The following is a 26,939-nucleotide window of genomic DNA, read 5'->3' as shown; positions in this document are numbered from 1 at the left end:
AGCCAAGCAGAGAGGGTCTATTATCATACGGTTTCACTTACTTGTGGAGCATAAGGAATAACACGGAGGACACTGGGAGCTGGAGAAGGCAAGTGAGTTGGGGGAAATTGGAGGGGGAGACCAACCATGAGAGACTGTGGACTCTGAAAAACAAACTGAAGGTTTTGGAGGGGAGGGAGGTGGGGGGGTTGGGTGAACCTGGTGGTGGGTATTGAGGAGGTCACATATTGCATGGAGCACTGGGTGTAGTGCATAAATAATAAATTTTGAAACACTGAAAAAAAAATTAAATTAAAAAAAAAAAAGAAGTTCAAAAACAAACAAACAACTCCTACTGCAATAAGCAGCAACAATAAACCCTGGGGAGGGGAGAAAGTCTGATATCCAGAATTGCCACACTATATTACTTAAAATTTCAATTTTCAACAAAAATGAAGAGACATACAAAATACCAAATATACAAAATCCATATATAGGGGTAAAAAGTAATCAATAGAAACTATACTTTTGGAGGCCTAGACATCGGATTTACAACACAAGGACTTAATAGGAGGTATCTTAAATATGTTCAAATAGGAACAAAGGAAACCAAGTCTAACAGAACTAAAGGAAAGGATAAGAATGATGTTTCAAAAATTAGAGAATAAAGAGATACACACTATACAAAAAAACAAACAAACAAACAAACAAACAAAATCTACTGTTGAAAAACACAATTTAAATGAAAATTCACTCAATGGGTTTAACCAGATTTGAGCAGCAGAAAAGATAATCAGGTCAACTGAAGATAAATCAACTGAGCTCTCCCAGTCTTAAGATTTTCCAGGAGCAGAAAGAATAAAAATAAAAAGAGTTCAGAGAACTCTGGGAAACCATCAAATATATGAACACATTCAACAGGAGTCCGAAGAGGAGAGTAAAAGAGGCAAGAATAATACTTAAAGAAATAAAACTTCCCAAATCTGGTGAAAAACATAAATCTACACATTCAAGAAGTTCAATGAACTCCAAGTAGGATTAATTCAAAAGAGACCCAACCTAGCTACCTCATAACCAAAGTATCAAAAGAAAAGACTGGAGATAGTGACTTGTCAGGTAAGGGATTCTCAAGATTAACAGCTCATTTCTCATCACAAAACATGGAGGCTAACAGTCTATGGGACAATATAATCAAATAAAAATATGAGAAGGAAAAAATATGTCAAGCAAGAATTTTATATCCAGCAAAACTACCCAATAAAAACCACCAAAGGAGAAAATTACACATTTCCCAAGAGTCTACTCCAGAGCCATCCTATTAAGAAATACTAAAGGAAGTCCAATGACTGAAATGAAAAGGACATTAGACAGAACTCAAATCTACATGAAAAAATAAAGAGCACCAGTAAAGGTATGTAGGTAAATATATAAGATAATATCAGTGTATTTCTTATTTAGAACACCTCTTTCCCCTGGTTTGAAAACAATTACAAACAGCAGTAATTATAAATCTGTGTTGCTGGGTATATAATGTATTATAGAGTGCATAATATACAATGTATCATACAAACTGTATTATAGTAAAAGTATGGGAAGAAGGAGAACACAGCTATATAGGAAAAAAGTTTTTGTATGCTTCTGAAATTAAGTTCTTAGTAAACCCAAACTATAATAAGTTAGAGTGTTTTAATGATAATCATCAGGACAACCACTGAGAAAATAACTCAAAAATATATAATAGGGAAAACAAAGGAATTAAAATGGCAGTTGAAAATCCCACTTCATTAATAATTATAGAAAATGTAGGGACACTTGGGTGGCTCAGTCAGTTAAATGTCTGCCTTAGGCTCAGGTCATGATCCCAGAGTCATAGGATTGAGTCCCTCATCGGACTCTCTGCTCAGTGGGGAGCCTGCTTCTCCCTCTGCCTGCTGTTCCCTCTGCTTGTGCTCTCTCTCTGAAAAATAAATAAAATATTTAAAAAATATAAAATAAAATGTAAATGTAGTAACTCTCTAAATGAAAGCCACATAGGATGGGTAGTTCACGTATACCAAATTAACAGACTGACAATAAGTACTAGTCAAAACACAGAGCAACAGGAACTCTTTACATGGCTGGTGGGAGTATAAATTAGAACTACTTTGGAAAACTGTTTGAAAATCTAATAAAGATAAATATACAAATCTGATGACTTGATAATTCCATAAGTAGTTGTATACACAACTGAAATACGTGTACACGTGCATCAAGACAGTTGCATGAATGATCACAGCACCATTATCCATGGAAAACAACCCAAATATAAAAGTTTTACTACACACAACAAAATGGATGGACTGCACAAACATAATGTTGAGCGAAAAAAATTAGACACAAGAGTACAGTTTTTAAGATACAACTGAGGTAGGGAGGAAAAAAAAAAACAGGCAAAACTAAACTACAGTATTTAAGAATACATGTTACAGCAGTAATTCTATAAAGAAAAGCACTGAGATGATTACCACCAAAGTTAGAATACAGGATACTTCTGTTAGAGAAGAAAGATGGCTGCCGGGATGCTAGTAATGTTCTATTTCTTGGAACTATATGGTGGTGTACAGGCATTTGCTTTGTGGTAATTCACTGATGCATATGAATATGTATATATTGGTATATTTTTGTTTTGTATGCTTTCCTTTATGGGTGCTATATATCACAATAACAGTTTTAAAACACTGAAGGCAGGGGCACCTGGGTGGCTCAATTGGTTAAGTGACTGCCTCCGGCTCAGGAAATGGTCCCAGGGTCCTGGGATCAAATCCCACATCAGGCTTCACCTGCTCTGTGGGGAGTCTGCTTCTCCCTCTCCTTCTGTCTGCTACTCCCCCTGCTTGTACTCTCTTGCTGTCAAATAAATAAATAAAATCTTTAAAAAAAATTTTTAAGGCATACTTAAGCAAAACAAAATATGTAAAACTACATATCTAATCTAAAACAAACTATAATCTCACCTCTAAAAAATATTTAGCATTAATAAACTGACTTGGCTAAACTTCTTAAAAAACGCCATGGCTTCTGACAGAAAAAAAAGGGAGGGATGCCTGGGTCACTCAGTCAGTTAAGCATCTGCCTTCAGCTCAGGTCATGATCCCAAAGTCCTAGGACTGAATCCTCTATCAGGCTCCATCCTCAGTGGAGAGTGTGCTTCTCCTTCCGTCTGCCTGCCACCCCTACTGCTTGTGCACTCACACTCTCTCTCTGACAAATAAATAAATAAAAATCTTTTTTAAAAAAAGGTGGGGGAGGGCGATTGGGAGATATCTACTATGAATCTTTGCTAATTAGTTCCTAAAGAGAAACAAATCGCTCCTAGCAGGCAGAGAAACAAATTTATCAAGATATCTTGGGTGCAAAATTAAAAGATATGGTAATGGTTTGAAGAGGCAGCATCCTCCCTCCATCTCCCTTCCAAACTAACATCATTTTTCACTACTATGTCTCCTCTTGAGGATAGATAAAAATGTCACACACACACACATAAACACTGCACAATTCCCTTCCATGATGAAACAAAACACTGTCCCAATGGAGGAAAGAAGTGAGAGGAAAGTAATAATCCAATTCCTGACATAATATTGCATACCCATCACTGAAAGTGTTAACCAAAAAAATAGCCACTTACCTGATCAAGATTTGAAAGGCTGTTAGGATCCTGACTCAGACCTTGGTACTGTCCCCTGAGTCTGTCACCAGCAGCTATTTTCCTAAACTTCTTCAGATCCACAACATACAGTGCACTGGATAGAAAAGAAATACTTGTTATAACCATGGATTGTAGCAGAAAAAGTAACCTCACTGAATAATGGTCACCAGATAAATATCCTGCCCTCTCTTTGAAAAAGTAAGCAGTGGCATTACAGTGGAGCTCACGGTCAGTATGTGCTCCTTCAAAGATGGCTCATGCAAAACCCATATTCTTCCACCAAGCTCACTTTGTCTCTCTTCCTTATTCAACTGCCTTCCTTATTTAGCTACCTTAAACCTCTGACAAAAGAATACTTCTACCAAATGTCAGCAGATTAGGTAATAAAAGCTAACCATCAGTCAAAGATATCCTGATGATGTCTTAAACGTCACAGGGGAAAAAAACCCAGTGCTACAGATCTTCTGGACCAAGAACATTAACTAATGATAAAGAAATCACCAAATCCCAACATTTATCTCTGTAAACGCTGCAAACCACACTCAGCCCAGAGCAGATAATGTAATGTTACAGTCTATCTTAGGAATTCTACTTCTAGAAATTTGTCCCACAGATATATCTGAAATATACTAAATGATGTATTTAATTATTCACTGCAATGCAGTATGTCACAACAAAATACCATAAGTAACACAAATACTGGAATAATATGTAGATGTAAAAAGGAAGGTCTCTCTCTCAACACACTGATTTAAGATCTACTAGAGAAATTAAATAAAGCAAGCACAAAATTGTAAACATGATGGCATATTTTGTGTATAAAAAGAAATTTGGTTGTTAATGTAAGAAATCAGGAAACTCTGGAAGGACATAAATTAATAGAGGAGGTTATCTGTTGTAGAAGTGAGAACTGGGTAGAGGACAGAAAAGACTGGGAAGATTATTTTTTGTAATAATCTGGGCATATCTTTTGTAATTTTTATTTTTGAACCATATTAATTTATTGCCTATTCACAATTTCAAATATGCAAAATAAATTTTTTAAGAAAAGAAAATCAAACAGCATTAAGAGTATTCCTTTTTCAATACCTGATATGATACTTCCGCCCAGCCAAATGACTAGCCCAGTACCCCGATTTCCAGAACCTGTAGCCATCCATTTCTTTTCGGCTATCACAGAAAGGAGTATAACCATAAGGAGCACCATCCAAATTGAAATCTCTTAACTCTTTCAGATCCGTTCGTACAATCTGAAGAAAAGAAAATCACAAGTCATTTGTATTGCTTTGTTTGTTTTAGAGGGAGAGAGAGCAGGAAGGGAGTAGGGGAGGGAGGTATAGATTAGAGGAAGAGAGAGAATCTTAAATAGGCTTCATGCCCAGTGCAGAGCCTGACAAAGGGCTCCATCTCACGACCTTGAGATCATGACCTGAGCCAAAATCAAGAGTCAGGCACTTAACCAACTGAGCCACCCAGACAACCCATAAGTCATCTGTTAAACTGCTGAGAGCAGTTTCCTTAAAATCCGGAATGCCTCACTGAGACATTGCAGAGGGCAGCTCTGAGGTTAATGGCACAGTCTCCAGCTGTAGACCCAGTCTGAACCCAGATTCTTACACTGATTAGCTGACTGCTTTCACTAACATGTAAGACACTTTGTCTAGAGCTTGGCACATAGTATTCTAGTATTCAAAAAGGTAGAAATAAAACAAATTTACACTACTTAGCCTCCCTGTGACTGAGTTTCCTCATGTGTAAAATGGACACTTCACAGGATTACATGAATCAGTACACAGACAGCTATGAAAAGATGCCAGACACACAAGTACTCAACAAAGAGTAAGTGTGCCTTATATTAGAATCCAGAAAGCAAAGACAACTATCATATGATCTCCCTGATATGAGGGAGTGGTGATGCAACATGGGGGCTTAAGTGGGTAGGAGAAGAATCCATGAAACAAGATGGGATAGGGAGGGAGACAAACCATAAGTGACTCTTAATCTCACGAAACAAACTGTGGGTTGCTGGGGGGAGGGCGTTGGGAGAAGGGGGGAAGGTTATGGACATTGGGGAGGGTATGTGCTTTTGGGTAAATTGGAAGGGGAGATGAACCATGAGAGACTATGGACTCTGAAAAACAGTCTGAGGGGTTTGAAGTGGCGGGGGGGTGGGAGGTTGGGGTACCAGGTGGTGGGTATTATAGAGGGCACAGCTTGCATGGAGCACTGGGTGTGGTGAAAAAATAATGAATACTGTTTTTCTGAAAATAAATAAATTGGAAAAAAAAAATGAAAAAAAAAAAAAGAATCCAGAAAGCATGCTTTAGATCAAGTCAGTTGTGATACAGTGAGTCCTATGAGGCAGGTAATTCCAAAGAGATGGATGCAGCCTGTGGCCACATGCACATATGATATATCACTTCCATTCAGATGATTACCTCAGGTTTCAGCCAGCTCAGGGGATGGGGGAAGGTTAAAGAACTATATTCATACTTTTTTAGTTTGTATGGTCTAAAACCACAGTATGTTCCTTTTAGGTCAAATCTTGACAGGAGGAAGACTATCTGAAGAGTTCCAAATTATCAAAGCCAGGCATCTATCTACTAGAGCTTCCTCCTTCTTAACCATGTCAATAAGTCCTAGCTTTTGGGTAAATAACTGGAGATAATGGCAAGCACTGTTAAACCTCAATCTTTTAGTTTCTAGTTTGTATGTTAAATGAATTAAGTATGTAATTATGTACTGCATAAATGATGTAAACGCAAGTGCATAAAAGAGGCATAGAAAAAAGATGAAAAAGAAATACATCAAATGCAAATTTTAAAAAGTGATCACGTGTTGGTATAACTTTCCATATATTCTATTTTTTAATTACTTTTGTATTAGTAATTTTGTATTAGTCACCATGTAGTACATCATTAGCTTTTGATGTAGTGTTCCATGATTCACGTGTGCATATTCCTATTCATATGTGTGCATATTCCATATATTCTAATAATATAAACATGTATTTTTCTGTAACTAGGAAAATAAAATCACTTAAAAAGGAGAAGGAAGTCTAATGCCTTTAATACGAACTGTTTATTTTTGTAAGATTTTATTTATTTATCTGACAGAGAGACAGTGAGAGGGAACACAAGCAGGGGAGTGGGATAGGGAGAACCAGGCCTCCTGCTGAGCAGGGAGGCTGATGTAGGGCTTGAACCCAGGATCCCGGGATCATGATGAGAGCAAAGGTCCTAAGGCACCCAGGCGCCCCAATATGAACTGTTTAAATCTGGCTTGTAAGAGCTTACTTGGTGCACCTGGGTGGCTCATTGGGTTAAAGCCTCTGCCTTCAGCTCAGGTCATGATCCCAGGGTCCTGGGATTGAGCCCCTGGGATTGAGCCCCGAATCAGGTCTCTGCTCAGCAGGGAGCCTGCTTCCCCCCCTCTCTCTCTGCCTGCCTCTCTGCCTACTTGTGATCTCTATCTTTAAAAAAAATAAATAAAATCTTAAAAAAAAAAAAAAATAGGAGCTTACCTGATCAGCATCTACAAACAGGAATTTGTCAACAACCAATGGGAAGAGCACATCCAGGAAGAGAATCTTGTAACCCCAGATGATGCGCTGCTTCTCAGTCTGCTGATGAAGCCACCGAGGCCATTTGTACTGAACAAGTTCATACTGGAAATTGTATTCATTTGCCATATAAGGTATGAACTCCTATTTTGGGACATAGGAAACAACAAGCAACCATTTACTTTGATGAAGAAAATCAACTCTGTAAGTCAGCCATCGTGATTATGGCACAAGTAAAACACATTTACCATAACAGTGGTCTAATACAGAAATCTAACCCTGACTCACTACATAAAAGAATACGGAGTAACCTGCACTACACTTTCTAATTAAACTATAAATACATGCTCAGATGAAGAGAATGTATTTTATCAAAACAAAAGATACAGATTTTCTTCTAATGTTATCCAAGCTTCACACAGGTCAAAATTTTGTTTGGTTTTATAAGGACTATCCTTCCAAAATAACCCAGTCTGGAATGAACATACAAATATGCAACCAGGGGCTCCTGGCTGGGTTTTAGTTGGAAGACCACGTGACTCTTGATCTTGGGGTCATCAGTTTGAGCCCCACACTAGGTGTAGAGATTACTTAAACTAAATAAACAAAAATAAATATATACAACTGAAGAAGGGAAACCTAATTAAAAGGAAAATTTTTAAATCATACAAATAAGACTGAAGCAGTAAAAACTCTATTATACCATACATATCTCCTTAATAAGAATCCTTTCCTTTCTCCTGAGGAACAAACCTTAAATGTGGGAGACAAATAATTCTTCAAGAACCAGAATTTCACAGGAGTCTTGGTATTCTTCAGTACTGACAGCATCATTATACTGTCAAACAAAAGCAAACAATAATCAATAATAATATTCCAATGCTTTTTAATCTCAGAGAAATCAAGTAGAGTCAATCACGAGACTGCTAAATGTTCTTCATAGCAGAGCAAATTGATGGCAAAGAGAGACGCTTAGTAATGGAAATGGAAAACTACACTTATTATACAAAGTTATCATTGAATGGAAAAGAAAGTATTTCTCACCCATAAAAATATAACTGATAAAGGCAAATGTTTTAATCATGTTACATCTTTTAATAAACTGCTTCATGAACTGCTTTCTTAACTATGGTACAAATGAATAATGAAGGTTGTGGTTAAAGGACTACAGGACTCTGAAAAGAAAACCTGTAAGCCACAATAGCTGTGTGTGGCTGTACTGCCCCCCAGAGCCTCAACTGAAGACCCTGCCAGGGAGGAGAGCAGGGAGAGGTCAGGGGATATAGCAAATGACTACAGCATCAGGATTTCCTACTTTGAAAACAGACAAAAACGAGTCAAGGAATTTAATTAAATTGAGTTATAACCAACATTTAACATTAACTACTTTATTTTAGGTCAGTTATTTTTTGGAAATGGGAGGGCTGACCTGAGTAAAATGACAGTTTAATTATTTGCCACACTAGATTTGTCATGGAAAATTAAAAGTAAAATGAACCCTGGCATTAGGAAAGGCACTCTCAAGCAAAGGAGTATATATTCATAGCCAAGCCTTTCCCTGGGGAGCACTGCCTCAACCAGCCTAAGGCTGTGACCTTTCCTTGGCCCTGACTGTGTGACCTCAGGCAAGTTCCTTCACCCTCTGAATCTCCCTATAAACAGAGGTGTTCTTCTGTGAGAACCAAGATCACTCCTCGCTCTAAACTATGAGTCTTTGGAAGGCAGGTCCATGGCCCTATTCTACTTCTATTCTCTGTGCTGACCTCCTAATTTCTGGTTTAAGCAATGACTTGCTTAAGTCATTGGCCAATTAAACACCACTATTTATATTGTGCATGCAGTGCTATTAAAGGTTTATAGCCTTGTAATATCCACACAGATGCATTTAAGATATAGTCAGACTTTATGAGACTGACAGAACAAAACAAATACAATTATATATTCAAAATCCTCAGAGTGCTTCAGATACAAAGAAGCATAATGGACAGAATTCCATAAAAGATTAACTAAGTAAGAATACTAAGACAAACTCATTCATATATACTGAAATAATCAATACAACTAACCGAAGAAATCTTTCATAGAGATGACCAGATGCCACGGAGAAAATATTAATTATGTCATCTTTATCTTGTTTCACTTCCTCAGTCTTCTGTCCTCCCGTAAAGCCCCTATAATAATAAAGATAAAAACAAGAACACTTGAAATGCTGGTACAGATACATAGCCCTTTAAGGGGAGAGCTACAGAGATGGTGTTTCCCATTCCCATTCCTTCCCTAGGGGGTAATGCAGGAGGAGCCAGTGAAACATCCTCTGGGACCCCAAGAGGGCACAAGGCAACCAAGCCAGCACAGGGTAAAAGAAGGATGCTGCGTACAGGGTACCACATAGCTTCACAAATAGACTGAACACAGGCGATTCCACAGAATGTGATCTGCTCAATGGGAAGTAAACTGAACTCTCCAAAAGGCAGGCACAACCCAATGAGAGTCAAGAATTAACTTCCCACAAGGGGATGTTAACATCCTTCACTTAGTCAGTGGAAAACACTCATCTACTCTAAATAGAAAGTGCAAGATGTGGTGGCAGAGTGCAGACTCTGAAAGGCCCAGATAGGATTCTTATACTCAAAAGAAGGGAGAGACGGTGCTTACACCTCACCTTTTCCTTAAAAGATACATATATATATATATATATATATATTGTAATGGTACCAATTTACCATTTGAAGGAGTCCCAAAATCCAGATTCATTTTCATTAGTTCCATCACTCAGCAAGTCTTCATTTACCATATCTGCCTTCTTCTGAACCTGCAACCATATGTGAGAAGTGCTATCAACAATAGGAAATGAATTCTCCAATAAGCATGACAACCAAACCAGAGTCTAGACGAGTCCAATAGAATGATCATCAACATACCACATTAAAATTGCAGGTGATGAGACAGCAACCTCTCTTAATTAGATAATAACTTTTTTACTTTGAAAAATGGTCAAAGAACCTCAAATTCAACTGTGTAGGAAACATACTCAAAGTAAAACTAGAAACCTAATCTACCAAGCTGAGAGCTGGTTTTCCAGAGGTAGAGTACAGCCCACATGAGCACTTACAGGCAGTCACTTTAGCTCACAGCCTGTTTTTAGGATTTCCCAGGAAAAAGACAGGTTGAATCTTCTCCCCAGCATAGAGACCAGTTTTCTGCTCAACTGTGTGGGTTGCTTTAGATTCTACTGTGTGTAATGATTACTTATTCTATAATACCTATTATATGTGTTTAAGGCATTAAGAATTTCTAAATTCTGAGAAGTGAAAAGAAATGAAATAGGGATACCAATTATTATTGTTGTTGGAATTTTCATAGGCATCCTTCCCAATTTTCTGAGAACAGTCATCAATAGTAATATTAATGATGGCTATGTAAGCAAAATAGTATCTTGTGAAAACACTTTATGTAAAATGAGACTATTATTGCTCACTGAGATTACTCAAAAGGTGCAATCTCTTGGCTGAAGAAAGCCACAAATGTATATTTACCAAAGACATCTTACATTTAAAGTATTCTGGGGCGCCTAGTGGCTCAGCTGGCTAAGTGTCTGACTCCTGATTTCGGCTCAGGTCATGATCTTAGGGTGGTGAGAATGAGCCCCACATTGGTCTCTGTGCTAGGCATGGAGCCTGCTTAGGATTCTCTTCTTTCTCTCTCTCTCTCTCTCTCCCGCCGCATAGTCTCCCTGCCTCCCACCCCGGCATGCTCGCTCGCTCTCTCTCTCTCTCTCCAAAAAAAAAAAAAAAAAAAAAAAGCATTTCAATAAACACTAAAATTCCAAAGGTGAATTAAAGTCTTAAGCAGGTTTTTCTTCCCACCAGCTTTACTGAGATATGATTACTGACAAACATTGTAAAAATTAAAGGTGCACAATGTGATGACTTGATTTGATCTGCATATATTATTTGCATATATATTGTAAAATGATGACCACAGTGCAGTGACAGCATTATTAGTTAACAGATCCACATTGTCTACATAAGAGCTACTGAATGCGAGAATACTGCTACTTTTACCCACTATAAAAGAATGTCTGTCTTAGGATTACCAAACTCACCTTCACTTTAATAATTTTGCTCTTGAAGTTGTTGAGGACAACAACAATTTCATCAGCATCAGGAGGAGAATCTGTGCCATCGTGGCTTAGAGAGAGAAGAAAGGGAAAGGACAAGACAGACATTACAAATCACAATTCTCAAAATGTAGTAAGTGGTCTGACATCAACCTGCCATATTTGTTATCATAAAGGAGTTTTCCGGAACAAATTAATTTCTCACAACCTGCAGGAAGTCCCGTCAAGCTACACAGAAGCACTTGTCCGAATCTCTATCCTTCAAACATCGAACATTCCAGTCACAACCCAAACTTCCTTCTTGAGTTTCCTCTTTAAATTACTTTTCACAGGGGCACCTGGGTGGCTCAGTGGGTTAAAGCCTCTGCCTTTGGCTCAGGTCATGATCCCAGGGTCCTGGGATGGAGCCCTGCATCGGGCTCTCTGCTCATCAGGGAGCCTGCTCCCTTCTCTCTCTCTGCCTGCTTCTCTGCCTACTTGTGATCTCTGTCTGTCAAATAAATAAATAAAATCTTTAAATTACCTTTCACAGAGAAAAAAGCTCCCAGTGCTGGCAAGTGCATAATAACACTTAATCAACACCTGTAATAACAAAGTCTGAGCCAAGTTCAGCACCAGCAATAAAGGGCTGTCCAGGGGTATAAGCCACTCTGCACCATCATCAGAAACACATCACTTCTACTCTTTCACAGACAAGTAACAAAGCATGACTCTACTTCAGAGTACCATAAAAGTATCATTCTATCCTTCTGCCTGGAGGCACACAATCAGCCAACTCTAGTCTCAACTCAACCTGGTGCCCATATTCTGAAGAAAGAACTATACCAAGCTCTATTTGCAGGGAGGGCGAGGGCAGAATTGGAAACTTTAAAATTAAAAATAAGATATCCCCAATCAACTAATTCCTAAAATTTCCAGGCATCAATTTTCAAGGTGTTAAGTGCAGAAAGCCATGATAAAATATGAATTCACCACATTCATTCAGTATCATTCAGCAGACAGCAGAGTTCTCAGGCAAGGAAAGATTCTGATGTGGAGCATGAAACACTACAGAATCTGGGACTATCCAAGATGAAGAGAACTCTAGACCGTAGGAAGAGAGGAGGACTCCATACTCCTAAGGTAGGGGGAAGAGTAGTCAAGGAAAGGGCATATGGAAGGGATGGTGTTTAGAAGAACAAGTAAATTTCTCATGATGGGATTAAATTCTGCAAAAGTATATTTAAGAAAACGTTATTGGGAAGAAAACCTAGTATTTACAATGAATGTTATTATAATACAGCTTCGAGAATCCATGCTGCTCTATAGAACTAAAATCACACAACTAGAGGGTGTTTTAAATACACTGTAATGGAAATTCCTCCCTAAAACTTGACACAAACTCTCTTCACATAGCTTAAAACTAATTTAAATTGTGTTAAACAGAATTTAGATTATACCTTTTAAAAGGCAGTATAATTTTTCTTCTGTTTCCCCTTTTAATTCCTTTTTTAATATTCAATTGAGCAACATATAGTACATCATTAGTTTTTGAATGTAGTGTTCAATGATTCATTAGTTGCACATAAAACCCAGTGCTCATCACCACACATGCCTTCCTTAATATCTATTACCTGGTTACCCCATTCCCCAACCCCCTCCCTTCTGTAATCCTCTATTTGTTTCCCACAGTCCAAAGTCTCTCATGGTTTGTCTCCCTCTTTGGTTTCTTTCCATTTAGTTTTCCCTCCCTTCCCCTATGGTCCCCTGTGCTTTTCCTTATGTTCCATATATGAGTGAAACCATGCTCATGGATTGGAAGAATAAACATTGTTAAAATATTTATGGTCGCCAAACTATGGAAAGAACCAAGATGCCCTTCAAAGGATGAATGGATAAGGAAGATGTGGTCCATATACACTATGGAGTATTATGCCTCCATCAGAAAGGATGAATACCCAACTTTTGTAGCAACATGGACGGGACTGGAAGAGATTATGCTGAGTGAAATATGCCAAGAGCAATCTATACTTTCAATGTAATCCCTATCAAAATACCATCGACATTTTTCACAGAGCTGCAACAAACAATCCTAAAATTTGTATGGAACCAAAAAAGACTCCGAATCACCAGGGGAATTATGAAAAAGAAAACCAAAGCTGGGGACACATAATGACTGAGTTTAAGCTGTATTACAAAGCTGTAAACATCAAGACAGCACAGTATTGGCACAAGAACAGACACATAGATCAATGGAACAAAACAGAGACCCCAGAAACAGACCCTCAACTCTATGGTCAACGAATCTTCAATAAAGCAGTAAACAGTATCTAATAGAAAAAAGACAGTCTCTTCAGTAAACGGTGCTGGGAAAATCGGACCGTCATATGCAGAAGAATGAAACTAGACCACACTCTTACACCATACACAAAGATAATCTCAAAATGTCAGTATAATTTTTTTAAGCTAACAGGCAGCCACTGCAAACCTGAAGGCAAAAACCTGGTGACTGACAAAATGCTCTGGAAATACTGCCATATTACCCCAGACCAGGAAAGCCAATGCTAGCACCAAGATTTCATGGCCAAAGTTTATACCTTTTGTGTATGTGCAATTCACCCAGGGTCAAGAAATATACTATCCAGGCAGAAAAGACTGACTGTTATTTACTTTTTTTCTCCTTTCCTGAAATTACGCAATTTCTCATCTGCCTATGGTTTTCATCACAGTGAGAGAATGACCCGATTCTGGGATGCTGTTAGCACAAAGGAAAGACTAAAGAGTAAAACCTGACATACTTACTAGTATTCATACCACTTATTGTCCAATCATACCCTGACAGTTCTTCCATACTCAATTTCCTGGAAAAGCATTGCTTCATCACACATAAATTCTTATTTCCCAGTTAACTGCCAGTGTAGTACTCAATTCAAGTTGATTCTCTAAAATATTCTGGAAAAGAAGCACCTACATCACTTAATCCTACCTGTAAATTCTATAAATATCTTCAGACCGACCCTTCCTTAGTCTGAGAATCCAAGCTCCTGGGTTGGCTTTTAACTGAAAGTAGCCCTAAGGTAAGAAGAAAGATAAATTTTAGTTTTCTTTGAAACATCAAAATGCTGTTTCTGAGGGACAGTTATTTCGTTTTCTGAAATATCACTCATATTTTAAGTAAGACTTATAATTTCAGTGCTATTCTTTAAAAGAAAGAGAAAGAAATAATAAATAAATAAATAAATAAATAAATAAATAAATCTGCCCATTAGAAACACTAGCAAAATACAGGCCAGTGAAGCCAAGAACGGGGCCCTTAATCTGTAAGTGAATGAAGGATCAATGTGTCATGTATGAATAAGCTACAAACCTCCAAAGCCAAGAAAAATGCTGTCAGCTCTTAAGCAATGCATCTGCAGGCACCAATTTGATTAGAACAGAATATTCAGAATAGTCTAGCATTTTTTTAAGGCTAATATGTTATTCCAACCTGTAAGTTTAACTTAGATTTTTATACTGATCAAATTTATTCAATCATGAATTTTAATCTCACTCATATTCAGAATGCAAACTGCTTTATCCATAAATTCTAGTGCCCAAATTAACATGACTCAATACTCCCACCTAATGTACTGATTATTTACCAGATTGGCCATAACAATGGTATCCACAATAACTGGGTTGGCCGAAGTTCCTAATGTAAACTGCAGTCCTCGTGGGGGCTGGCCTGTGGTGATGTCATAGCAGTGACCTTCTAGCAAGAGGTACTCCAGCTCATACTCAGCAGCCACCACACTATCCACCTGCAATAGCAGAATTAAATCACTTGAAAATTACTCAGCAATAAAAAGAAACAAATTATTGAGCTATGCAACAACACAGATTTCAAATGCATTATACAAACTGAACAAAGAGACATAAAGGGCTGCATACTGTACAGTCATATTTCTAAGAAATTTAAGGAAAGGCAAAACTATAGTGACAGAAAGAGGAAGGGACTGCCTGCAAAGGGGCACAAGAGAACTCTCTGGGGGAATAGAAATGCTCTGTATCTTGATTGTGCAAGGAGATTTCATACAGCTTTACAGAGTGGGTAAGACTCCCATCTAGGAAGTAGTATCAGGGAAGCCACGTAAAATACACTGCTAAAAGAATGAACCAATCTAAAAGCTAAAGAATAAAGAGGGTAACAAAGAAAAAATGAGAAACAGCAGAGAAAAACATAAATTCACCTTGGCCTACAGGATATAGCTGTAAATACTACTGCTGTTCTAAAGGCAAATATCCAAAATGTATTTGATGCCTCCATAATGGCACAAAACCATTCATGTTCTACATCAACTGCCTAAATTATTACTGATTCCTTGAAGAAAATATGATGTAATTGCAAGGCATTGGGGCAGCCTGGCTTTAGTTAAAGGGTTTTTATTCTAGTCTGGTTCACATTTGGCTCTGTAATCCTATCTAATGCTAATAAGAAATTATTTGGAGCTTAATATGTTACTGAACACTAAATTCCAAAACCATAATAATGAAAGCTAAGAGGTACTCCAGCTCTAAGTAAGGTGACTCCACACGGTCACCAAGTCCCAGGCTCTGTTTTTAGTCAATACAGAGAAAGCCTAGGAAAGAGCAGAAAAAAACTCTAAGGACATGGAAGAGAGCCTCCTTTTACAGCTCTTTAGTGCCTTCTGTGGCCATTTTACAACCTCTGCAGCAAAAGTTGGTTCTTCAAGGGCAAAGACGGCATTTCCTGTTTGTTAACAAACATGGTAGACAGGTTTGAGGTGGGAATACGGTAACTGTGTTCACACATTCTCCCTAACTTAGCACCTGAGGGATTCTTCTTTACCCTAGTGAAAAGAAGGCTGAGAAGTCCTTTAATAACTATCTTCAAGTTCCTAGTTTCCCAATTCCCAAGAAGAACCAGGAAACAGGCATCAATTGTAGGAAGAGATATTTAGAACAGACACAGAAACAGTTGTCTTAGAAAGAAAGGAGGCTCTGAGGGTAAGCTCCTTTTAAGTACAGAAAATGTGTTTTAATTCTTTCATTAATACACTCTGAGCAAGGTACAGAGTGAGGGCTGTGAAGAGACATCACTGAAACTACACTTGTGAGCTCCCAATCATTCTTAAGGGGAAAGGATCACTTACCTTAGATACTCAAAATAGCTATATGAACATGAATGAAATAAAGAAGAGAAAAATCAATGAAGCCAAAAGCTGGTTCTTCGAAAATTTCAACAAACTGACAAACTTTTAGTTAGACTGACCACAAAATAAAAGAAGAGCCAACTCACTGACATCGCAAGGGAAAAGGAGACATCACTCCAAAACTAAATTTAAAAGACTATAAGAAATGCTATGACTAACTATAGGCCAACAAATTATAATGTAGATAAAATGGATAAACACCTGAAACACAAGCTCCAGAAAATGACTTAAGATGAGACAGAAAATCCAAACAAATCCATAACAAGAGACTGAATTGGTAATTTAAAAATTTCCCAATTAGGCAAGAAAATTAAATAAAAGACATCCAGTATGGAAAGGAAGAAATAAAACTATCTCTATTTGCAGAAGACATGATCTTTTATAGGCCTGTATACTAAGACCTATAAAACACTGTTGAAAGAAATCAATGACCCAAAAATAAATGGAAAGACATCCCATATTCATGGGTCAGATACTTATTAATGTTAAGATGCCAAAACTCTTCAAAATGATTTAGGTATTTCAAGTAATCTCTATCAAAATCCCAGGAGCCTTTTCTACAGATATTAGCAAGTGGATTCCAAGATGCAAAGAACCCAAAATAGCCAAATCTACCTTGAAAAGTAAGAACAAAATTGGCAAACTAACTTACCAATTTCAAAACTAACAACAAAACTAGAGTAAGACAATTGTGGTCAAAGGATAGACACACAGATCAAGGGAAGAGATTTGAGAGTCTAGAATTAAATTTATTCGGGGCTAATAGATCTTTAACAAAGGTACCAAGACCATACAGTGGGGAAAGAATAGTCTTTTCAACAAATGGTGCTGTGACAAATGGATATTCACACCCAAAGAACAAATCTGTAACTCTACCTCACATCATATACAAAAATGAACTCAAAATGAATAAAAGACCTAAAATGTAAAATGTAAACTTTCAAAGTCTTATAAGAAAACATAGGAATAAATCTTCATGACCTGGAAATAAACACTGATTTCTCAAGTATATTATCAAAAGCACAAGAAACAAAAGGGAAAAAACAGATTTCATTAAGATTTGAAACATCTGTACTTTAAACGACATTATCCAGAAAGTGAAAGACAGCTAACAGAATGGAACAAATTATTTATCAATCATATATTTGATAACAGACTTGTATACAGAATATACAAAGAACTCTTACAATTCCACCATAAAAAAAAAAAAAGCAAATTTTTTAAAATAGGCAAAGTATTTAAACAGATGTTTCTCCCCAAAGATGACATACAAACAGCCAATAAACACATGTAAAATGCTCAATATCATGGGCAGGAATGGAAAATGGTGCAGTCACCCTCGAAAACAGTCTGGCAATCCCTCAGGTGATTAAACATAGAATTTATGTATGATCCACCAATTCCAAGAGGAAAAAAAGCACCTCTATAAAAATTTGGACATGAATGTTCATAGCACCATTATTTATAATAGCCAAAAAGTAGAAACAACCCAAATGTCTATCAATGAGTGGATAAACAAAACGTGGTATTTCTAAACAATAAAATATTTTCTGGCAATAAAAAAAGAATTAAATACTAATACATGCTACAACACGGATGAACCTTAAAAATAATAATTTAAGTGAAAGGAGCCAATCACAAAAATATATGATTCTCTATAGATCAAACATCAGAACAGGCAAATCCATAGAGACAGAATATAGATTAGTGGTTGCCAGGGGGTCCTGGGGAGTGACAGCTAATGGGTATCAAGTTTCTGTCTAGTGGTGATGGCTGCACAATTCTGTGGATATACTAAAACTACTGAACTGTATTCCATATACTTTAAAAAGGTAAATTTATGTTATGTGAACTAAATCTCAATGAAGCTATTATTTTTTTAAAATACAATTATACATGAATACGGACATCTCAGAGCCCTGCCTGAACTGTGATCCAGTCTGTTCAATCAGAAAATACTACCAACCACTCCATCTTAAACAGCTTTTACACAAGATTACATATGTAGAAGCAATGATACTCTTACCTCTTCTAGATAAATATTATCAAGATCATATGGCGTTCTGACAGACTCCACCATCCAACTCTCAGGTGTGTTCAAATTCAGGGTGAACAGAGGAGACTGTGGCATATCCAAAAATTTTGCTATTGGACCCTTAGCAAAGCTATTGTCTGGAGTGAAAGAAATCTCTGGCTCTAAGACATAACGGTAAAAGCTGAAATTAAAAAATAAAATTAAATTAAAAGTCAGTCTTTTTAATACACGCAGTCCTTAAGTTCACAGCCATCCACACAGGTAACTAACTGGCTTAAAATAAAACAAACTAGATTTGGAAGGATAACCTCCCAGATTGGGAAAGTGTTTTCAAAACCATCTCTAGCCCTAGTTTATGCCTCCTGTAGTTGTTGCAGATGGAAGGGAAGAGCAGGAGGGACAGAACTGAGGAGTGGTCATTCTTTCTGATACTACTAAGGATGGATATTGTTGGAGTCACAAGATTTCCTGAACACATGCTTCCCTTTAGTGAGGAAAAAGTTATTTTTCTCTTAAACACAAAGTCCTCAATGGCGACTGGGTTCTCAGGTGAGCCCTGAAAACACTATACACAGCAGTTTAAATATTTCTCCTATTCAAGGACAATGTAGAAGCTGAGAACCATTTCAAACAGTATTTGCATTCACTTAGAATCTAACTTATAAAACACAGCACATTTTTTACATCAGGAATTTCCCAAGACCCAGCAGATGTTACCCTATCACTATTAAGTGCTTTTTAACTTTCTTCATAAATGACCATTCCAAGGATCAGACAACCTACAGCTAAGCCTGCCCTCCTTCTCGAGATATATGCAAATGTGCCTCAGCAAGCTTCCTCTAACAAATATACTTCAACTTGAAATAACTGTTCCACTTTTAAGATAAAAAGGACAAATTTCTTTCTGTACCACAGCACATTTTTTTAAACTAGGTAAATTTAATAGCCATATTGATCTAAATACTCTAAAATTAAAGAAATACATAATTCTGATGGAGGGAATGGAGAGAGAGGGAGGGAGGGCATGAGGGAGGAAGGCAAGCAGGCAGGCCCAAGTAACTTGAGGTAATGCCACCTAAAAACTTCCATACCCACACTAAATTCTTAGAACTTCTGATTAAAGCAGAAATTTAGCAAAACTGAACAAAAGTAAATGATCTTTTCAAACATGAAGTCCACATATAAACCCATTTGATCCTTAATATTCAATACCAGCTTTCAGATTTAATACCACATTTTCAATTGATCTCTTAAATAGCTTGTTTTACCTTTTTAAAGGCATGTCAGAAAGTTTAGATTGGCAGTTCATAAACACTCTTAGATTCATGTTGATCAGCTGGGTTAAAACCTAAAAGAGCAAACCAAGAGATGAAATATAAAATTTTCCTACAGAGAAAGTGACTGATATTTGAGACAAAATATTTGTATTTTCTCTTCAGAAACTTATCACTCTGACACTGAGTTGAGAGAACATCTCTTAATATCTCAAGAAAGACAGAAAGATAATAAAAGCCATAAAATCTGGACGGGAGAGATTTCCGGATATCTCAAATCTGGCACACAATCTAAATCACACACACATATCACTTGGCAAAAACATGGCAAGTGGGCTACTACAAATCACTTCTCCCCCTCATATGAAGTAACTGATGGGATAATGAAGATCTGTCTATACAAGGAAAATTTTAAAGGTTCATCACTGCGGTTTGTATACTATAATAGGAAAAAAGCATATATATATATACACACACACACACACACACACACACAAACACACACAAAACCACAAAAATGTTAGCTGATTGCACACCAATAAAAGTTCACCTTAAAAAAGAAATACAACTCAAAAAAGAAAGTTGAGGCAATTGTCTTTTTGGCAAAGCTCTTAAATTTTCTTAAAATTCTAATATCTTATACAAACCTAAAAGACATGCTACAATTTTAAAAATGCTAGTTTTAGAAAAAGAAAACAATAAAACAAAATTATTTTACCTTTTTAAACTCTCATTCATTATAAATCAAAATACAGCATAAATCAATTTAATTAAAAGACATCTTTTTCTAAATAGGACATTTTTTAAAAATTACAAGAGGAAACCAACCAAACTTGTACCAACTTTCTAAGGTTATGAGGCTGTTTCCAGATCCATTACAAATCTTTATGAAGACATTTATTTGCTCTGCCAAGATGCCCTGTAGCTTTTTTCAAAGCCCTCTGAAGATAACTAGGCGAACAATGACACTTTTAGAGAGTCACAGTGCCTGTGACCACTTCCAATAAAGAGATGCCAACTGCCTCTTAGGCTATGCCTACCAAGAGCAATGGAGCAAGTCTCTGTGCTTCTCTGGTGACAGGGTCAATAACAGCCACAACATCAAAGTATGTCTCCCCTTCCTTTGGCCTCATTTTAATTGCACTACAAAGATCAAAAAGACAAAACGTTAATCTGGTGGAAAATAGGAAACAAAGTTAACCTTTTTTTTTTTTCCCCCCCAAAGACAAACATAACCTATCAGCTCTCTCAGCATTCCCAAAAACACTTCAGATCTAGAACAAGGCTACGTGGTAGTTAACCATGTAATTATGTCTACCTCAAAGTTTGCAAAACCTGCTAATGACTCAAGATCACTCAAAATGAACAAAAGATGAAAAACAGCTTAAAATTGTATTTAACCAAAACCTGCTAAAAGCTGACGTTTGTTTTTGACAATTACAAACATTATGCCAACTTTTATTTCCTAGCAAGAAGGGTATGAAAAGAGAAGAAGTAAATGGATTTTTAAAAATGCAAAGAACATTACAGAAAACTTGTGAGAGAAAAAGGAAATAATAATAAAATCTTGCCATCCGAACCCAACCCCTGCAGACCTTCTCAAATGCCTCTATAAAGAGCAGCTATACCAATATAAACACTATCCATATTGTTGTATGTCAAATATCTGGAATAAAAAATAATCTTCAAATATCTGGAATAAAAAATAATCTTCTATTTACCAAGCGAATTTGCCATGTCTACTTAAGCTATTCCTTATTGTTGGGCCTTTAGAAGGCTTGCAGCCTGTAAATAACTTCAGACATACAGGTTCTTTCATAGTTAGAAATTTCTTTCGAGTTGACAAAGTCCTACACATGCGATTACAGAGTCACAGGATACAAATATTTTTGTGGATATTATCTACTGTCAACCACATTACCAAAAGAACTGAGCCAATTTATGAGGACACTAAATTATACATATTTTGTCTTCTTAGTAAGTGAAAAACAACTGTTTAGGTTTCAGATTGCCCCTCTAGGATTTCTGAGAACATACATTTTCCCATCTGTGGTTCCACCTGCACAGCCTCGCTCTAAAGTCATATTGACTTAGATGACATAAGAAGGGCAGGAGCCTCCAATATATTTTGAAAAGAAATAAACTTGAAAGGATTTTAAAATATATCCAATTTTCCAAAATATCAATTGGTCAAATCAATGCATATCTTTATTTGCTCTGAACAATGTTTTAATGTAGTACTGGTGTTAATCACTACTGTTCTGGGCAAGAACATTTATCTAGTGGGAGGAAAACAAAAATACAAAGTAAAATATAACTAACAAAACCAGGTAACTATAGTTTAAATGGTGATGAAGGTTATTTCAAATCTTAACTGCTTTGGAAATAACCATCAAAATAGCTTTGTGCCTGTTTTCAAAGTAGATGTTTTTAATTTTTTATAAAATTAACAATTCCAACTGTCAATAATTACTCCAAAATAACATTTTCTTTTTCTTTTTCTTTTTTTTTTTTTCACTCTAATACAGCTTTTTCAAAGAGTGGCTCTAGAGCAGCAGTATCAGCTCCATCTGGAAATTTGTTAGAAACAAACTGTCAGCCGCAACCCAGACTTCCTGAATCAGAAACTCAGGGGGTGGGTAAGGCAAGCTGCACTTTTAATAAACTCTCTAGATAAAAGCCAAAGTATGAGAGCCACTGCCCTCAGATAACCTGGACTTCTGTACTTCTCTAGAATTCCAGAAGGAAAAAGCTCACTCGAGAATAGTATTATGTAAATTCTCACAAAGGGAAGAAGAAGAGAAGTCCCAAAGAGTCCTCCAGGGTACAGCATCTGAGTCAGGAATGCCCAGGCTAAAACCTGTGAACCTGGGAGGTCTGGGTAGAGCTCTGTGTGACATGTTAATGTTCTGACCAGTGTTCTAAGTGATCCACAACAGGCATTATCAGCAACTGACCCCGTGTGGCCTTTAAACACCCCACATCTCTATAACAAAAAAAGAGTAAAACAAAAGCCAAGATGAAAGAAACAGTGGTATGGAAGTGGAGAACAGTATAAACTAACAATATCATGTTGAAACATACTTGCTGTATTAAAGAAAAGACCAGGGTAAGGCTGAAAGTGACAGACACAGGAACAAGTTATGGGGGTCATACACATTTTCATTAAGTGAGTAGAGCAAACATCAAATACAATGCTTCCCCAATCTTAAAGTATACAAGAGTGACCTGGGGGGATCATGTTACAGTGTAGACACTGACTCAGGAGGTCTGGGTTTGCATTTCCAACAAGCTCCCTGCATCAGTAGGTCAGATATTCTGCATTTCCAACAAGCTCCCAGATGATGCCCTGCTGCTGTTCTGTGAGCCACACTTTTAGGGAAGGATATACATAACCAATAATTTAGACCTTTTTATTTCTCACATAAATAAGAAACTTCTGATTTAAATAAAACACTCCTTTAACTAACACAACCCCCAATAAGAAGAATTTCTCTAATTATAATTTGACTCATAAAGGAATTTGTAATTATAGCATTTTAATTAAATAAGACTCATGGAGAAAATTATGTTCTAAAAAGGGAAGAGATTCTTGCTCAGGACTCACTACCTTGGCCACGAAAAGCAAACAGGAGAGTATGCCAATTAGGAAATATGTTTCCTGTGGTAATAACCAGATGGATTATTTCCTAAAAGTACAGTGATGAGAAGATGGGTGCTAATGGGCAAAATCCAACTAGGATTAGCAAAGAGCCACAGAAGACATCACCCACTGGCAATCTAAGAAGTTAGGACATACAGCCAGTGAGATAAGAGAGGGTCTCCATTCTAGCCTGGATCATCAACAGTATGGTAAATCTGATCCCCACAAGAACTGGCTGTAAGAAAGCACAGATCAATGAAACCAAAGTCCAATCTACCCCAGACTAATTAAATCAGAATCATAAAGGAGCAGGATGCAGACTTCAATATCTAAAGTCTCTAAGGAATAATCAAAATATATAAACTTGCCTGGCTCCAGACATCCAATGTAGGGGTTCTTCCTATAGACAATTTAATCTTAAGTCTAATCATGAGGAAACAACCCAGACTATGGGACATTCTAAAGATAACTGGTCTGGACTCTTAAAAAAAGTCAGTGTCATAAAAGACCCAAAGAGGGTGCCTGGGTGGCTCAGTGGGTTAAGCCTCTGCCTTCAGCTCAGGTCATGATCCCAGGGTCCTAGGATTGAGCCCCATATCGGGTTCTCTGCTCAGTGGGGAGCCTACTTTCCTCTCTCTCTCTCTGCCTGCCTCTGCCTACTTGTGATCTCTGTCAAATAAATAAATAAAATCTTTTTAAAAAAATAAAAATTAAAAAAAAAAAAAAAGACCCAAAGAACCCCCAAGGAATAAAAAACAAATGCAGGGAACTGCTCCAGATTTAAGGAGACTAGATGAGACACACAACAAAGAACTGTAACATGTGATCTGGACCAAATCAAAGAACAAAACAGTTCCCTTGGGTAAAGAGAATTATGGACTATGTACTACTTAATGTCACTGTATCAAAGCTAAATCTCTGAGGTATGTCAACAGTGGAGCTATTTCTAGTGCTCAAGAGATACACACTGAGGAATTCAGGCATGACATGTAATGTTGTCTGCAATGGACCTTCAAATGGTTCAAAAAATATATAAGAAGTACGTGTAAGTTTTTACACAAACATAAATATGCATTATGTGTACTATACATATATATGTATGTATATACATACACACACACACACACACACAGATGACATATAAATGTGGCATAATGTTAACAACTGGTGAACCCACGTTAAAGATATTTGGATGTTCACTGTAATAATCTTTCAAATATTCTTTAACTTTGAAACTTTTCAAATAAAAAACTCAAAACCAAAAGGCAAGGACTTTTTCATAATGGAAAACTTTTTTTATTTTATTGAAAACAAAACCGTTTTCAATAAAAGATGAACAATACAAGTGCTCTAACAACCTGTTTATTTTTGAGTATCAGAAAACTACAACTGTTTCATTAAATGCTTTCTGTTTTCCAAAAGGGTACAGTCAGAACTATTTCAGATTTATTAGAAATAAATGTCAAATTTTATGCAACTGAGATCTGTATATGAGTTCAGCACATGAAAATGAGTATATATGAAAACTGCACACCAGACAAATTACCCATTCTATTAAGAACACACTTCATATGGAAAAATAAAGAAGATGAGGTAAAGGCAACCTTGAGATTTTTATCCAAGAATATGCATTAATTCAATATTAATTCTGTACCTATATCTGTCTTCAAAAAACTGGTACTCGATTCTTGCATCTCCTTTTGGTTGAGCTGACAGGAGCGCATCCACCTTCATTACCAAGTCACTTGCCCTGAAAAACATAGTTGGTGAAATTTAGCATCTCTATAACTGAAGGTTTTTCCAATTATCGCTAAACATCATATAATCAGCCTAAGTACTAAATGCCAACAAGATGGTTTGAAGAACATATGAACTTTATACCAACAGGCAAGAGAAAAACTGGTAATTATATAGTCCACAAAGACTCCACACTGAGGGAGTGATCCAAGGGCACACCACACCAAGCCTATGCCCACGATATGATGGTTTCAAGTCATAGGAACACTTCTTGGCCTTATAAGGGAAGTGTTTCATATGCCAGAACAAAGGGCATCACTAAAAAGCCACTGAGGTAGAAGGAAACTTCTTTATCTCTAGCCTCATCATTGGTCAACATGAAAAAAGATTCCTTCCTCTATCACACAAGACTTGGCAAAGGAACTAGTTTGGCAGCTATCCAAGTCAATGCATCACTAAGATATGTATCTTAAACCCTGCGGAATGAAGGTATATGAAAGGGATGAAGAAAAAAACCAAAACTTTTAAATTTTATATCCTCCAACTTATTCACCAAAGAACACTATCAAAGAATGGAAATGCAACCCATGGAAGGGAAGAAAATATTTGCATATCATCTATCTGTAAGAGATTGATAACCAGAGTATTTAAATTTTTACATGGAACTCCTAGAATTCAATAATAAAAAAAATTTTTAATGTGCAAAGTGGGGGCAACTGGCTGGCTCAGTCCGTGGAGCATGCAACTCTAGATTTTGGGGTTATGAGTTCCAGCCCCACTCTGGGTGAAGTGGTTACTTTAAAAAAAAAACAGGGCACCTGTGTGGCTCAGTAGGTTGGGAGCTACCTTTGGCTCAGGTCATGATCCTGGAGTTCCAGGATCAAATCCCACATGGGGCTCCCTGCTCATTGAGGAGTCTGCTTCTCCCTTTGACTTCTCCCCTCTTGTGCTCATTTTCTCTCTCTCAAATAAATAAATAATTTTTTTTTAAATGTGCAAAGCACTGGGAAAGTACTTTCCCAAATATATAAAAATGACTAATAAGCACATAAAAAGGTGTCAACATCACTAATCATTAAGGAAGTGCAAATCAAACCACGAAGAAATACCACTTCACACCCAATAGAGTGGATTATTACAAAAAACAAAACAAAACAAAACAAAAAAACCCAAAAACCACCCAGAAAATAACAAGTACTGATAAAGATGTGGATAAATTGGAACCCTTATGCATTACCAATGAGAAATAAAATGGTATGCTCTCTATGGAAAGACATATGATGGTTCCTCAAAAAATTAAACCTAAAAATACACCTTTCAACTATATTCATTTGATATTTAATACAGAAACCATGTGTATATGACCTATAGGCTCTAGTTACTTAGCAGGTATATGGACCAGTAAAATAATTCATTTTTTTCCACTGGGAAATAACTCTTTAAAATACATTAGCAAGGGGCGCCAGGGTGGCTCAATTGGTTAAGCACCTGCCTTTGGCTCAGGTCATGATCAATCATGGTCAATCATTGACTCAGGTCAATCGTGGGGTCAAGCCCCGCACTGGGCTCCCTGCTCAGTGGAGAGTCTGTTTCTCCCTCTCTCTCTGCTGCTCCCTCTGCTTTTGTGCTCCCTCCCTCTCTCTCTCTATCAAATAAATAAGTAAAATCTTGAAAAAAATACATTAGCTAATAATAACACTGAAAGAATTAAA

The 26,939-nt window shown here is 36.9% G+C and overlaps 1 protein-coding gene across 2 annotated transcripts in view; it reads right to left on the bottom strand.

The window, feature by feature from the left end:
• Positions 1–26,939, bottom strand: part of UGGT1 (UDP-glucose glycoprotein glucosyltransferase 1) — a 124,974-nt gene that overhangs the window by 15,978 nt on the left and 82,057 nt on the right. For both annotated transcript variants that reach the window (XM_044242730.1, XM_044242732.1), the window contains 13 exons: positions 25,145–25,240; positions 20,888–20,990; positions 19,842–19,921; positions 18,565–18,754; positions 14,967–15,125; positions 14,312–14,397; positions 11,332–11,416; positions 9,950–10,038; positions 9,293–9,397; positions 7,980–8,064; positions 7,188–7,370; positions 4,754–4,914; positions 3,644–3,758 (listed from right to left, as the gene is read on the bottom strand). In XM_044242730.1, coding sequence (XP_044098665.1) covers positions 3,644–3,758; positions 4,754–4,914; positions 7,188–7,370; positions 7,980–8,064; positions 9,293–9,397; positions 9,950–10,038; positions 11,332–11,416; positions 14,312–14,397; positions 14,967–15,125; positions 18,565–18,754; positions 19,842–19,921; positions 20,888–20,990; positions 25,145–25,240 — 1,537 coding nt within the window. The remainder of the gene's footprint in view (positions 1–3,643; positions 3,759–4,753; positions 4,915–7,187; positions 7,371–7,979; positions 8,065–9,292; positions 9,398–9,949; positions 10,039–11,331; positions 11,417–14,311; positions 14,398–14,966; positions 15,126–18,564; positions 18,755–19,841; positions 19,922–20,887; positions 20,991–25,144; positions 25,241–26,939) is intronic.

Source organism: Neovison vison, chromosome 3, assembly GCF_020171115.1.
Source record: "Neovison vison isolate M4711 chromosome 3, ASM_NN_V1, whole genome shotgun sequence".
Taxonomy (NCBI): Eukaryota; Metazoa; Chordata; class Mammalia; order Carnivora; family Mustelidae; genus Neogale; species Neogale vison.
Note: the sequence above shows the minus strand (reverse complement) of the source record. Positions and strands in the feature narration are given on the sequence as shown.